Raw genomic sequence first — 15,923 nt, 5'->3', positions numbered from 1 at the left:
AACTCGGATGGACAGCACTGAAACATTCGCCTTACAGTCCTGACCTGGCTCCAGGTGAGTATTATCTCTATGGGAAACTGAAGACTCTGTTCGTGGAACAAGGTTTGAAGACGATGACTTCCTTGTGCACGCGCCAAACAGTGACACCAACAGGTTGGTCCAGAATTTTACCGTGCGGGTATACAGGCGTAAGGCAGTTGAGGGGGATGGAAATTACGTGAAGAAATTAAAGTATTGTTCCTAAAGGATATATCTACACAGAGTAAAACGTTTAAACATGTAGAATAAAAGATAGATTTTTAAAAAATCGTGTGCATTTCTTTTGGAGTGACCCTCGCACAAACTTGATTCTGCTCACTGCACTCTTCCACCATTTGGGGACGGAAAGGGAGATCACAGTAGTAGCCCGCCGGTATTGCACAACTCTCACAAGGAGACAGCACGACCGTAGGGTCCGGGATTTGTCCGAAATTTTGTGTGGTGAAAGAGGACCCCTAACACCTCATGTGCTTAAAATATTAGGAGGCACTACTCGGAAAATCCCGAAGTTTTTTAGGCGCTTATGAGTGTAAAATGTTAGTCCATTGCCGAGCCGCCGTCTGGCCTATATTGTTAGCGGTCGGACCCTTACGCCAGAGGTCTCGGGTTCGATTCCTCCTCTGGCACTTTTTTTTTCCTTCTGTTGCTTGCAAAATTGCAGCGCATCGATAGAGGAGAATCGTCAAATTAATTCCCGGGAAGACTGTATAAAATTTCATTCTATATTCACCATCAGTTATCGTCACCAAGATTCCGAGACATGATTCAATATGCCTGGTTTGCCTCAAAATTATCAGAAACTCAAAACATTTTCGTAAATGTTAATGGGGCATATTTTTGTACAGATTTATTGCAAACGCCCTGTGATTGTAGAAAATCAGCTTTTATATGTTGAGCAAGATGTCGCAAAAATTATTGCTTTGTTTGTTTTTACGATAATTACCACTGCTGTTCTTGTTTATAATAGTTGTATGTATAAAAATGTAATTTTTCCCAATCGAATTTGTTATTCTGATTAAAAACCCAATGATTCTCCGTATATACTTTACAATGAAAAATTGAAAACCCACCGAAATGAATTGTGTTGTTGGACAAAAAGAAAATAATTTTTATTCAATAATGTAACTAATTTGTTAAACATAATGTAGGTTTAGGAAACTTTCTGAATAATTGGTGGAATAACGAAAGAAAATGAAACAGAAGAAAAAATGTGCCAGAGCAGGAATCGAATCCGAGACCTCTGGGATAAGAGTTCAAGTCCTAAACATCTAGGTCAGGCAGCAGCTCAGCAATGGACTATCATTTTATACTCGTAAGGCACCTAAGAAACTTTGATCGATTTTTCCCGGGATATTCCGGGTAGTGCGTCCTAATATTTTAACCACGTGAGGTGTTAGGGATCCTCCTTCACCACACAAAATTTCGGACAAATCCCCGACCCCACGCTCGTGCCGTCACCTTGCCAGCTGTGGACACAGATGACTTCGCTCCTACCGACACCCTCACACTCTGACGATGTGGACAACTCTATATCCGACCACGGAACGTATCTTGCCCTAAGTGTACAGACCAATTGGTCCCAAGGCAGCCGCTGTTGTCGCAGGCGACGCCGCTGCACCGCGCCGCGGCCGGCGGACACGTGAGCACTGCGGAGGCGCTGCTGGCGGCGGGCGCCGACGCGGGGGCGTCGGACGCGGACGGGTGGACGCCGCTGCACGGCGCCGCCGCCGCCGGCCACTACGAGGTGGTCCGCCTGCTGCTCGACGCCTCCGGGACGGACCCGCGAGACCGCCTGGGGCGCACTCCGCTCTACCTGGCCGCGGAGGCGGGCTACTCCGCGGCGGTGCGCCTGCTGCTGGGGGCGGGCGCCGCCGCCTCCGCCGCCGACTGGCGCTGGGGGCAGACGCCGCTGCACCGCGCGGCCGACAGGGGCTGGGCCGGCGCAGCGCGGGAGCTGCTCTCCGCCAGCGACGCCGCCCCCGACGCCAAGGACGGCCGCTGGGGGCAGACGGCGCTGCACCTCGCCACCGAGGGCGGCCACCAGGCGGCGCTGCAGGCGCTGCTTTCCGCCGGCGCCGACCCCGACGCGGAAGACAGGTGAGGCTCACCCCAGAAGCGTAGGGGACCAACAGTCATACTGTCTAGGGAACTACACTACTGGCCATTAAAAATGCTACACCACAAAGATGACGTGCTACAGATGCGAAATTAAACCGACAGGAACAAGATGCTATGAGATGCAGAAGATTAGCTTTTCACAGCATTCACACAACCATTCACACCTACAAGGTGCTGACATGAGGAAATTTTCCAACCGATTTCGCATACACAAACAGCAGTTGACCGGCGTTGCATGGTGAAACGTTGTTGTTATGCCTCGTGTCAGGAGGGGAAACGCGTGCCATCACGTTTCCGACTTTGATAAAGGTCGGATTGTAGCCTATCGCGATTGCGGTTTATCGTATCGCGACACTCCTGCTCGCGTTGGTCGAGATCCGATGACTGTTAGCAGAATAGGGAATCGGTGGGTTCAGGAAGGTAATGCGGAACGCCGTGCTGGATCCCAACGGCCTCGTACCACTAGCAGTCGAAATGACAGGCAACTTATCCGCATGGCTGCAACGGATCGGGCAGCCACGTCTTGATCCCTGAGTCAACAGGGGACGTTTGCAAGACAACATCCATCTGCACGAACAGGTCGCAGCAAGTATGGACTATCAACTCGGAGACCATGGTTGCGGTTACCCTTCACGCTGCATCACAGACAGGAACGCCTGCGACGGTGTACTCAACGACGAACCTGGGAGCACGAATGAGAAAAAGTCTTATTTTCGGATGAATCCAGGTTCTGTTTACAGCATCATGACGGTCGCATCCGTGTTTGACGACATCGTGGTGAACGCACATTGGAAGCGTGTATTCGTCATCGCCATACTGGCGTATCACCCGGCGTGATGGTATGGGGTGCCATTGGTTATACGTCTCGGTCACCTCTTGTTCGCATTGACGACACTTTGAACAGTGGACGTTACTTTTCAGATATGTAACGACCCGTGCATCTACCCTTCATTCGAACCCTGCGAAACCCTACATAGTGCACGAATGCATGTTGCAGTTTCTGTACGGGCCTTTCTGGATACAGAAAATGTTCGACTGTTGACCTGGCCAGCACATTCTCCAGATCTCTCACCAACTGAAAACGTCTGGTCAATCGTGGTCGAGCAACAGCCTTGTCACAGTACGCCAGTCACTACTCTTGATGAACTGTGGTATCGTGTTGAAGCTGCATGGGCAGCTGCACCTGTTCACGCCATCCAAGCTCTGTTTGACTCCATGCCCAGGCGTATCAAGGCCGTTATTACGTCCAGAGGTGGTTGTTGTGGGTACTGATTTCTCAGGATCTATGCCCTCAAATTGCATGACAATGTACTCACATGTCAGTTCTAGTTTAATATATTTGTCCAATGAACACCCGTTTATCATCTGCATTTCTTCTTGGTGTAGCAATTTTAATGGCCAGTAGTTTAGATTATGACTGTGGCCCCGCGTTATGAAAACATTATTAAATTTCTGTAGAAGTTTCTGGATAGTCGATTCATGTATCCTGTAGCCCTCATTGGATTAAATGTTTAATTGTAGTTTACTCTCCATTTTCTCGTTTGTGTATATCTTGCAATTAAGGTTACGTGTGACTGTGAGAGTAAAATTCATTATCAGCATGAGAGTTCACTATGTCATAAATCTGGTCTCGTTTAGTTACGCAACAGCTGAAACTTTTCTGCAGGCATTATTGTACATAATCTTACGTTTTGTTCTTCCACTCTGTAAATTGAACCACCAACTTAAAAACATTCTGATAATAATTTTGATTCTTGTAACTTATGAGGTTCCCCCTTAATGTTCAACGTCGGACGTTTGTAGTCCAAATTTATTGCAAATGAGTAAGCAACACTGTGAAAGCAATGTCCATAGAAGTTTTTTAAGAGAACATTACACCGAAGTTGCTTTACTTAACTTGCAGTTGGCATCAGCTTCTAGGCTTCTTGTACAGTTGATAACCTTAATGAAAACAGAAGGTGGTATACAGTTTCCTTCCAGTGGTGACTGAAATGTAATTCATTAATTTTTTTCCCTGTCGACATTTAATTTGGACTTCCTTCTATTCAGTAGTCATATAACAAAAATATACCACACCAGATAAAGTAAGAGTTTGCACAACGAAACCGCGCGCGTAGTAGCTCTTGGCTCACGCCATTCATATCCAAGAGTCTCGTGACCTGAAACAGAGCATAGGCGAAAAAGTAGAGACTAACTGTCTGTATCTTTGGCGGCAATTTGCACTGTCAATACCTGTCCTATAATGTTCCAGAGGCATCCAGAACATTCTTTCTTTCAAACTGGTGCTATACAAACTTTCGCTTTAAACATTTATCGCAAATAAAAATCAGTTGTTGCTTTTCACTAATGAAAAGACTTCGAAAATATTATGGGAGTAAAAGATATTTAGGAAACTGAAAAAAAATTAACAGTTTTGCAAAAATACAGATTTCGAGCCACGTCATTAAAATTGAGTCGAGCGAATGGACGTGTACGGGGATGGACATAACCTCTTGAATCCAAGGACCCTGCATGTAAGCAAGGAACTTTTCAAGTTGGTGGAGGCTCTGTAATGGTGTAGGGCGTGTAGAGTTGGAGTGATATCGGACCCCTGACGTGTCTAGATACGACAGGTGACACCTACGTAAGAATCCTGTCTGATCACCTGCATCCATTCATGTCCATTGTGCATTGCGACGGGCTTGGGCAATACCAGTAGGACAATGCGGCACCACACATATTTAGAATTGCTGCAGAGTGGCTCCAGGAACACTCTTCTGAGTTTGAACACTTCCGCTGGCCACCAGTCTCTTCAGACATGAACATTATTGAGCATATTTGTGATGCCTTGCAACGTGCTGTTCAGAAGAAATATCGACTCCCTTGTATTCTTACGGATTTATGGACAGCCCCGCATATTTCATGATGTCAATCCCTACCAGCACCTCTTTCAGATATTAGTCGTGTCGGCAGTTATTCATGCTCGCGTGGCCCCTATACGATATTAGAGAGGTGTACCAGTTTCTTTGGCTCTTCAGTGTAACGAAGAAGAAGAATAGTAGTGGTTAATACTACTGTTGACATAAATTTGCAATGAGAAAATGGCAAAATTCAACCACTTTATGTAGCCAAGTAACACATTTCAGATCAAGTTATCGTCTACGAACTGCGGAGTGCAAATTTTCCCTAATTCGATAAATACGAAAATTTATGGCAAGGGTAGGGTTTGACGGTGAAGAACATTTGAATATAAATTCATGTAACTGATTGAATTTTCTCACGCTGAGAAATTAGAAGGTGCGTTCTACGTTTAATTGGTAAAACACTATTATAGCCAAGATATCTTAAATTCGTCTTGCTTTTTGAAAATAATTTTCGATAGATGTAACTATTATCTTCTGGTCTTCAGAACTTTTACTACAAAACGTGTTCATTGGGACTTAGACCCTCATGCCATGTAGCCATTATGGATGTAGCCCATTATACAAAGTTTTATCAGAAATAAAACATCTAAAGTTGAAAATCACCTTCTGCGCATGGCTATGCCCGGATACGGAGAGCTCAGAATACACAGTAAAATGCATGTTTGCACATCTATTTACCTTTGAATGATATGTTCCATACATTGAGGATCCACCTTGCACACGCTATATGGTGCAGTAAAGACGAATTTATGCGATCTTGGCTTTTGAAAACATTTTTATCATATAGCTGAGCTAAAAAAATGCGAGTAAGTCGCAGTACCACATGTGCTACTTGTGCCCTGGGAAAAGTGAAACCCAAAGTTCCAAAAAGTAAGAAAATCGAAATAATTACGATCCAGTATAAATAGCAATGCATTTAATATTCACTAACTGGAAGTGTGACTAAATTACCATTCTGATGATTTAATAGGAAGCATATTGTGATCTACCCTTGAAACATACTCGCTTCAAACATACGTGAAGATCTGATAACCATATGTGAGCGTGTGTAACACGTATGTCGCAAATGATAAACGAAATGCAAATGTGCGTTTGCTGCACTCAGTTCAGCTACATTTCACCACTAATTCGTCCAAGTTGCGGCAACTAGCGGCATTCGATACCAGCAACGTCTTCCTTCGACGCCGTGGAACACAACAGTGCCTGCTTCCACCCGGAACTCCTCGATGCCTTACAGACTACCCCACAAATCACTAAACTGTTGTCCGTAGACGGTACTACATACGAAACTGCAGCTCAGTAGTAGTCCTGCAGCAATTTGTACCTGTAAATGATTTTATTGTAAAATAGGAGATTCAATATTGAAATTTGCAATTTGACAGTCAACTATAACACATTACCTGCAAATAACCTAGCTGATTTTTCTTTAAGCTTTATTTTGTTTGTCGTCGGTGCCATTTCATAATCAGTCCTGATAAAGCTCCAACACGTATCGTTCGCCTTAATTCATCCCACGTAAGCACCCCCTTCCGAAAATGCTAGAGTGCCTATTTGGTGTCCAGTTGACAAGCGGCAAACGTTTTGTACAAGATTTGTTATAATGGACGCCGACAACTCCCTGAGGTGAACGTATACGGTAGTAGTTGCAAAAACGTTCAAATAAACATAGGGCCGCTGATGAGCCATTTGCTAGATAATTGTGAATGTTAGTTATGAACTACCACTGACATAAATATGAAATATTGTCTTATTAGCAATGTATTAGGAATAAAACATTTGGATTTTGTTCCCATCTAACTGGGCTCATATTTCACCCAAGGTATACCTTATCGAGGAGCCTGAACTACTTCAGCACTTTACAGGCTATCATTTACTGTAGACTTGTATTTATCAAAGGCGGTATTCCACACGTCATATTGGAATTTGGATGCAACACTTCACTTTTCTCTCCACTGAGTTACGAGTTCTTTCGAATACGCCCGGATTAACCCGTAAGGCTTGTGTAGACCCCTTAATTCGCTGCTGTAATTCTTGAACCATTCCAACGGGAATGCCGCACACGTTCTAGATGTCTGCATACGGAAGAACACAGGTGATTAAGGTCAGTAAATACTGGAAACAAAAGTGCAAGCCCGCCCGTGACCAGTTCAGGTTGAAACATATAGGCACATTAGATTTTGTCGAAGAACTGGAGTAACGAACTGAGTCAATAAATATACTGACGGAAAAGAATCGCAACACCAAGATGAAGTTGTGCGACACAAACGAAAGTTGTTAGGCATCTTTCTATATCCGAAAGGGGGCGTACATTGAAATTTGGCGCAGTTGGATAAGAGTTGTGCCACTGGCGCCACTATGACGTTGCAAATAAGTTTGGCTTTGAATGCGTGCTCTAACGGCTATGAGCATTTGTGGCCTTTGAGACTGGAGGTACTGAGTTAATGAAGAATGTATTTACGGCAGCGACTGGAACAGAAAAGGGAGGTAATGACTGTGACACTTCCGACACTATCTACTAGGTATTTATGTACACTCCTGGAAATTGAAATAAGAACACCGTGAATTCATTGTCCCAGGAAGGGGAAACTTTATTGACACATTCCTGGGGTCAGATACATCACATGATCACACTGACAGAACCACAGGCACATAGACACAGGCAACAGAGCATGCACAATGTCGGCACTAGTACAGTGTATATCCACCTTTCGCAGCAATGCAGGCTGCTATTCTCCCATGGAGACGATCGTAGAGATGCTGGGTGTAGTCCTGTGGAACGGCTTGCCATGCCATTTCCACCTGGCGCCTCAGTTGGACCAGCGTTCGTGCTGGACGTGCAGACCGCGTGAGACGACGCTTCATCCAGTCCCAAACATGCTCAATGGAGGACAGATCCGGAGATCTTGCTGGCCAGGGTAGTTGACTTACACCTTCTAGAGCACGTTGGGTGGCACGGGATACATGCGGACGTGCATTGTCCTGTTGGAACAGCAAGTTCCCTTGCCGGTCTAGGAATGGCAGAACGATGGGTTCGATGACGGTTTGGATGTACCGTGCACTATTCAGTGTCCCCTCGACGATCACCAGTGGTGTACGGCCAGTGTAGGAGATCGCTCCCCACACCATGATGCCGGGTGTTGGCCCTGTGTGCCTCGGTCGTATGCAGTCCAGATTGTGGCGCTCACCTGCACGGCGGCAAACACGCTACGACCATCATTGGCACCAAGGCAGAAGCGACTCTCATCGCTGAAGACGACACGTCTCCATTCGTCCCACCATTCACGCCTGTCGCGACACCACTGGAGGCGGGCTGCACGATGTTGGGGCGTGAGCGGAAGACGGCCTAACGGTGTGCGGGACCGTAGCCCAGCTTCATGGAGACGGTTGCGAATGGTCCTCGCCGATACCCCAGGAGCAACAGTGTCCCTAATTTGCTGGGAAGTGGCGGTGCGGTCCCCTACGGCACTGCGTAGGATCCTACGGTCTTGGCGTGCATCCGTGCGTCGCTGCGGTCCGGTCCCAGGTCGACGGGCACGTGCACCTTCCGCCGACCACTGGCGACAACATCGATGTACTGTGGAGACCTCACGCCCCACGTGTTGAGCAATTCGGCGGTACGTCCACCCGGCCTCCCGCATGCCCACTATACGCCCTCGCTCAAAGTCCGTCAACTGCACATACGGTTCACGTCCACGCTGTCACGGCATGCTACCAGTGTTAAAGACTGCGATGGAGCTCCGTATGCCACGGCAAACTGGCTGACACTGACGGCGGCGGTGCACAAATGCTGCGCAGCTAGCGCCATTCGACGGCCAATACCGCGGTTCCTGGTGTGTCCGCTGAGCCGTGCGTGTGATCATTGCTTGTACAGCCCTCTCGCAGTGTCCGGAGCAAGTATGGTGGGTCTGACACACCGGTGTCAATGTGTTCTTTTTTCCATTGCCAGGAGTGTATATTGTGAAATCCAATGGTTCCATAACACCCCCCCCCCCCCCCCCTGGCACGCCAGAGGTTACTTTAACGTCTGTAGACGTCTCTCCATTGAGAACAACATCCTGTGTTCTGTTGGCTAAAAACTCTTGAATCCAGCCACACAGCTGATCTGATATTCCGTAGGCTCTTACTTTGTTTATCAGGCGACAGTGCGGAACTGTATCGAACGCCTTCCGAAAGTCAAGGAAAATGGCATGTACCTGGGAGCCTGTATCTAATATTTTCTGGGTCTCATGAACAAATAAAGCGAGTTGGGTCTCACACGATCGCTGTTTCCGGAATCCATGTTGATTCCTACAGAGCAGATTCTGGGTTTCCAGAAACGGCATGATATGCGAGCAAAAAACATGTTCAAAAATTCTGCAACAGATCGACGTCAGAGATATAGGTCTATAGTTTTGAGCATCTGCTGGACGACCCTTCTTGAAGACCGGGACTACCAGGGCTCTTTCCAAATCATTTGGAACTTTCCGTTCCTGTAGAGACTTGCGGTACACGGCTGTTAGAAGGGGGGCAAGTTCTTTGGCGTACTCTGTGTAGAATCAAATTGGTATCCCGTCAGGTCCAGTGGAATTTCCTCTGTTGAGTGATTTCAGTTGCTTTTCTGTTCCTTGGACACTTATTTCGATGTCAGCAATTTTTGCTCTTCACATTCTCTGCACATTTCTTCAAGAAAATTTTCTTTTGCTTACCTAGCTTCTCTATTAAATAAATTCCTTAGTCTTCTGTAACAGAAATCTTCTGTGACAGAAGGATTAGGAGAAAAATATTAGTAAGAAGAGGCTTCCATTCTACATCTACATCTACATGATTACTCTGAAATTCACATTTAAGTGCTTGGCAGAGGGTTTATCGAACCACAATCATACTATCTCTCTACCATTCTACTCCCGAACAGCGCGCGGGAAAAACGAACACCTAAACCTTCTATCTCTGATTTCTCTTATTTTATTTTGATGATCATTCCTACCTATGTAGGTTGGGCTCAACAAAATATTTTCGCATTCGGAAGAGAAAGTTGGTGACTGAAATTTCGTAAATAGATCTCGCCGCGACGAAAAACGTCTTTGCTTTAATTACTTCCATCCCAATTCGCGTATCATATCTGCCACGCTCTATCCCCTATTACGTGATAATACAAAACGAGCTGCCCTTTTCTGCACCCTTTCGATGTCCTCCGTCAATCACACCTGGTAAGGATCCTACACTGCGCAGCAATATCCTAACAGAGAACGATCGAGTGTAGTGTAAGCTGTCTCTTTAGTGGACTTGTAGCATCTTCTAAGTGTCCTGCAAATGAAACGCAACCTTTGGCTCGCCTTCCCCACAATATTATCTACGTGGTCTTTCCAACTGAAGTTGTTCGTAATTTTAACACCCAGGTACTTAGTTGAATTGACAGCCTTGAGAATTGTACTATTTATCGTGTAATCGAATTCCAACGGATTTCTTTTGGAACTCGTGTGGATCACCTCACACTTTTAGTTATTTCGCGTCAAATGCCACCTGCCACACCATACGGCAATCTTTTCTAAATCGCTTTGCAACTGATACTGGTCTTCGGATGACCTTACTAGACGGTAAATTACAGCATCATCTGCGAACAATCTAAGAGAACTGCTCAGATTGTCACCCAGGTCATTAATATAGATCAGGAACAGCAGAGGTCCCAGGACGCTTCCCTGGGGAACACCTGATATCACTTCAGTTTTACTCGATGATTTGCCGTCTATTACTACGAACTGCGACCATCCTGACAGGAAATCACGAATCCAGTCGCACAACTGAGACGATACCACATAGGCCCGCAGCTGGATTAAAAGGTTCAAATGGCTCTAAGCACCATGGGACTTAACTTCTGAGGTCGTCAGTCCCCTAGACCTTAGAACTACTTAAACCTAACTAACCTAAGGACATCTCATACATGACCGAGGCAGGATTCGAACCTGCGACAGTAGCGGTCGTGTGGTTCCAGACTGTAGCGCCTAGAACCGCTCGGCCACTCCGGCCGGCGCAGCTTGATTAGAAGTCGCTCGTAAGGAACGGTGTCAAAAGCTTTCCGGAAATCTAGACATACGGAATCAACTTGAGATCCCCTGTCGATAGCGGCCATTACTTCGTGCGAATAAAGAGCTAGCTGCGTTGCACAAGAACGATGTTTTCTGAAACCATGCTGATTACGTATCAATAGATCGTTTAGGTCTGTAGTTCGATGGATTACTCCTACTACTCTTCTTAAACACTGGTGCGACCTGCGCAATTTTCCAATCTGTAGGTACAGATCTATCGGTGAGCGAGCGGTTGTATATGACTGCTAAGTAGGGAGCTGTTGTATCAGCGTAATCTGAAAGGAACCTAATTAGTATACAATCTGGACCTGAAGACTTGCCGCATCAAGTGATTTGAGTTGCTTCGCAACCCCTAAGGTATCTACTTGTGAGAAACTCGTACTAGCAGCTGTTCGTGTTTCAAATTCTGGAATATTCCATTCGTCTTCCCTTGTGAAGGAATTTCGGAAAACTGCGTTCAATAACTCCGCATTAGCGGCACAGTCGTCGGTAACAGTACCATCGGCACTGCGCAGCGAAGGTATTGACTGCGTCTTGCCGCTTGTGTACTTACTCTGTAAGAGCAGAACAGGGAATCAGTGATCATAAGGCCGTTGCAGCATCCCTGAATATGGAAGTAAATAGGAATATAAAAAAAGGGAGGAAGGTTTATCTGTTTCTTCTTCTTCTTCTTCGGTTATCAACCCACAGGTTGGTTGGCAGCAGCACGCCATTCCGTTCTTTTGTCAACTTTCTTCTTCATATCTGCATAGGTCTGGCACCCGATGTCATTTATTACTTGTTGAATGTAGCTTAATCTAGGTCGTCCTCGGCGAGTTCTTCCTTCAATGATTCCTTCTAATATTCTCTTAATGAAATTGTTATGCCGTAAAATGTGACCTATGAAGGTTATTCTTCTTTTCTGTATATTTCGCCAAAGAGATCTGTTTTCTTTCACTCTTCTGAGGACATCTTCGTTTGTAGCCTTGTCTCGCCAGCTGATTTTTTCCATTCTCCGGTAGCACCACATTTCGAATGCCTCTAATCTTCTCTTTTCTTCTTTTCCACAAGTCCAAGTTTCACATCCGTAAAGGGCTGTACTCCACACATAGGTTTTCATGACTCTCTTTCTTACGTCTAAACTAACATTTCTACTCGTCAGTAAGTTTCTTTTTCCATTGAATGCTATTTTGGCAAGTTGTATTCTGTTTTTAATGTCACTTTTGCTCCTTCCATCTGCTGTTATTTTGCTACCTAAGTAGTTAAATTCTGTAACCTGCCCTAGTTTCTCTCCCTTTATTGTTATTCGTATGGGTTCATTGTAGTTCAGGGCGCCACTCACCATCACTTTAGTCTTTTTCTTATTTATTTTCATTCCATACTGTTCTTTTAAGGTGTTTTCCATTTCATTGAGTGCGGCTTCTAAATCTTCTTTCCTTTCTGTAATTATGGCGATATCATCTGCATATCGCAACATATCTATTTTCATTCCGTTAAGTTTTATTCCTACTTCAATATTCTCTCTTATTTTGTCTATTGCTTCTTGGATATATGCGTTGAAAATTACTGTTTAGCAAGAGTAATAGAAGGCAGATTTCAGACTACCTAACAGATCAAAACGAACATTTCTGTTCCGACACTGACGATGTTGAGTGTTTATGGAAAAAGTTAAAGGCAATCGTAAAATCCGTTTTAGACAGGTACGTTCCGAGTAAAACTGTGAGGGACGGGAAAAACCCACCGTGGTACAAAAACAAAGTTAGGAAACTACTGCGAAAGAAAAGAGAGCTTCACTGCAAGTTTAAACGCAGCCAAAACCTCTCAGACAAGCAGAAGCTAAACGATGTCAAAGTTAGCGTAAGGAGGGCTATGCGTGAAGCGTTCAGTGAATTCGAAAGTAAAATTCTATGTAACGACTTGACAGAAAATCCTAGGATGTTCTGGTTATACGTTAAATCAGTAAGTCGATCGAAACAGCATATCCAGACACTCCGGGATGATGAAGGTACTGAAACAGAGGATGACACGCGTAAAGCTGGAATACTAAACACGTTTTTCAAAAGTTGTTTCACAGAGGAAGACCGCACTGCAGTTCCTTCTCTAAATCCTCGCACAAACGAAAAAATGGCTGACATCGAAATAAGTGTCCAAGGAATAGAAAAGCAACTGGAATCACTCAACAGAGGGAAGTCCACTGGGCCTGACGGGATACCAATTCGATTCTACACAGAGTACGCGAAAGAACTTGCCCCCCTTCTAACAGCCGTGTCCCGCAAGTCTGTAGAGGAATGGAAGGTTCCAAATGATTAGAAAAGAGCACAGGTAATCCCAGTCTTCAAGAAGGGTCGTCGAGCAGATGCGCAAAACTATAGGCCTATATCTCTGACGTCGATCTGTTGTAGAATTTTACAACATGTTTTTTGCTCGAGTATCATGTCGTTTTTGGAAACCCAGAATCTACTATGTAGGAATCAACATGGATTCCGGAAACAGCGATCCTGTGAGACCCAACTCGCTTTATTTGTTCATGAGACCCAGAAAATATTAGATACAGGCTTCCAGGTAGATGCTATTTTCCTTGACTTCCGGAAGGCGTTCGATACAGTTCCGCACTGTCGCCTGATAAACAAAGTACGAGCCTACGGAATATCAGACCAGCTGTGTGGCTGGATTGAAGAGTTTTTAACAAACAGAACACAGCATGTTGTTATCAATGGAGAGACGTCTACTGACATTAAAGTAACCTCTGGCGTGCCACAGGGGAGTGTTATGGGACCATTGCTTTTCACAATATATATAAATGACCTAGTAGATAGTGTCTGAAGTTCCATGCGGCTTTTCGCGGATGACGCTGTAATATACAGAGAAGTTGCAGCATTAGAAAATTGTAGCGAAATGCCGGAAGATCTGCAGTGGATAGGCACTTGGTGCAGGGAGTGGCAACTGACCCTTAAGATAGACAAATGTAATGTATTGCGAATACATAGAAATAAGGATCCTTTATTGTATGATTATATGATAGCGGAACAAACACTGGTAGCAGTTACTTCTGTAAAATATCTGGGAGTATGCGTGCGGAACTATTTGAAGTGGAATGATCATATAAAATTAATTGTTGGTAAGGCGGGTACCAGGCTGAGATTCATTGGGAGAGTCCTTAGAAAATGTAGTCCATCAACAAAGGAGGTGGCTTACAAAACACTCGTTCGACCTATACTTGAGTATTGCGCATCAGTGTGGGATCCGTACCAGATCGGGTTGACGGAGGCGATAGAGAAGATCCAATGAAGAGCGGCGCGTTTCGTCACAGGGTTATTTAGTAACCGTGATAGCGTTACGGAGATGTTTAACAAACTCAAGTGGCAGACTCTGCAAGAGAGGCGCTCTGCATCGCGGTGTAGCTTGCTCGCCAGGTTTCGAGAGGGTGCGTTTCTGGATGAGGTATCGAATATATTGCTTCCCCCTACTTGTACCTCCCGAGGAGATCACGAATGTAAAATTAGAGAGATTAGAGCGCGCACGGAGGCTTTCAGACAGTCGTTCTTCCTGCGAACCATACGCGACTGGAACAGGAAAGGGAGGTAATGACAGTGGCACGTAAAGTGCCCTCCGCCACACACCGTTGGGTGGCTTGCGGAGTATAAATGTAAATGTAGATGTAGATGTAGATACATACGAGCAGTAGCGATGGTAGCCATGATGCGCAGGTTCGGCATGACGAGCCTGCACCGCGCGGCCGAGTGGGACCAGGCCGAGGTGGCCCGCCTGCTGCTGGGGGCCGGCGGATCCGTGGACAGCCGCGAGCCGCTCTTCCAGAGGACGCCGCTGCACGTGGCGGCCGCGGAGGGACACGTGGCCGTCGCACGCGTGCTCGTCGACGCCGGGGCAGGTGAGCTGTGTGCTCTGCGGCTCAGCTTATCTCCGGATACTGCGGCTCCAGAGCGATTATCACGCATATCTTAGGCGACCACACCCATCATCCACCTCCATGTTGCAATGAACCGTTGTGCAAGTGCTTTGCCTCACCCGTCCAGCAACAATCTCTTAATGTGCGCTAACAGCGCCGGTGATTCTACCATGAACCCTGCATTTCGCTGTGAGATGCATGGCAGAAGGGAGTTTCTACTGTGCAACACATTAAGGTTTGGAAGAGGAACACACAAGCGCTACCTAGCAGCAGTATGATTTTTTTTGTTAATGGCTGACTAGTTTCCATGCTGTACGGTAGCAATGGCTCAGCCTGTCAAGCTACTATGATATAATTACGTTTGCTAGAAGGGAAAAATTGGTATAAACCGACCTCGGGGAAGATCGATTTGGATTCCGTAGAAAGGTGGTAAAACGTGAGGCAATACTGACCCTTCGGCTTATCTTAGAAGCTAGATTAAGAAAAGGCAAACCTTCGTTTCTAGCATTTGTAGACTTAGAGAAAGATTTTGACAATGTTGATCGAATACTCTCTTTCAAATTCTGAAGGGCGGTTGGTTGGTTCTTGGGAAGGGGACCAAACGGCGAGGTCATCGGTCCCATCGGGTTAGGGAAGAATGGAGAAGGCCGTGCCCTTTCTAAGGAACCATCCTGGCATTTGCCTGAAGCGATTTACGGAAATCACGGAAAACCTAAATCAGGATGGCCGGACGCGAGATTGAACCGTCGTCCTCCCGAATGCGAGTCGAGTAAATTCTGAAGATGGCAGGGGTAAAATACAGGGAGCGAAAGGCTATTTACAATTTGTACAGAAACCAGATGGCAGTTATAAGAGTCGAGGGACATGAAAGAGAAGCAATGGTTGTGAAGGGAGTGAGACGGGGATGTAGCCTCT

General features: G+C 45.8%; 1 protein-coding gene across 1 annotated transcript in view; it reads left to right on the top strand.

Moving 5' to 3' along the window:
• The first annotated feature begins 2,067 nt into the window (after nucleotides 1-2,067).
• Nucleotides 2,068-15,923, top strand: part of LOC126092141 (uncharacterized) — a 29,752-nt gene continuing 15,896 nt past the window's right edge. The window contains exons 1-2 of the mRNA XM_049907608.1: nucleotides 2,068-2,136; nucleotides 14,809-14,990. Of these exons, the coding sequence (XP_049763565.1) occupies nucleotides 14,816-14,990 (175 nt within the window). The 5' untranslated portion in view covers nucleotides 2,068-2,136; nucleotides 14,809-14,815. The remainder of the gene's footprint in view (nucleotides 2,137-14,808; nucleotides 14,991-15,923) is intronic.

This window comes from Schistocerca cancellata, chromosome 7, assembly GCF_023864275.1.
Source record: "Schistocerca cancellata isolate TAMUIC-IGC-003103 chromosome 7, iqSchCanc2.1, whole genome shotgun sequence".
Taxonomy (NCBI): Eukaryota; Metazoa; Arthropoda; class Insecta; order Orthoptera; family Acrididae; genus Schistocerca; species Schistocerca cancellata.
This window is presented reverse-complemented; position numbering and strand designations above follow the sequence as displayed.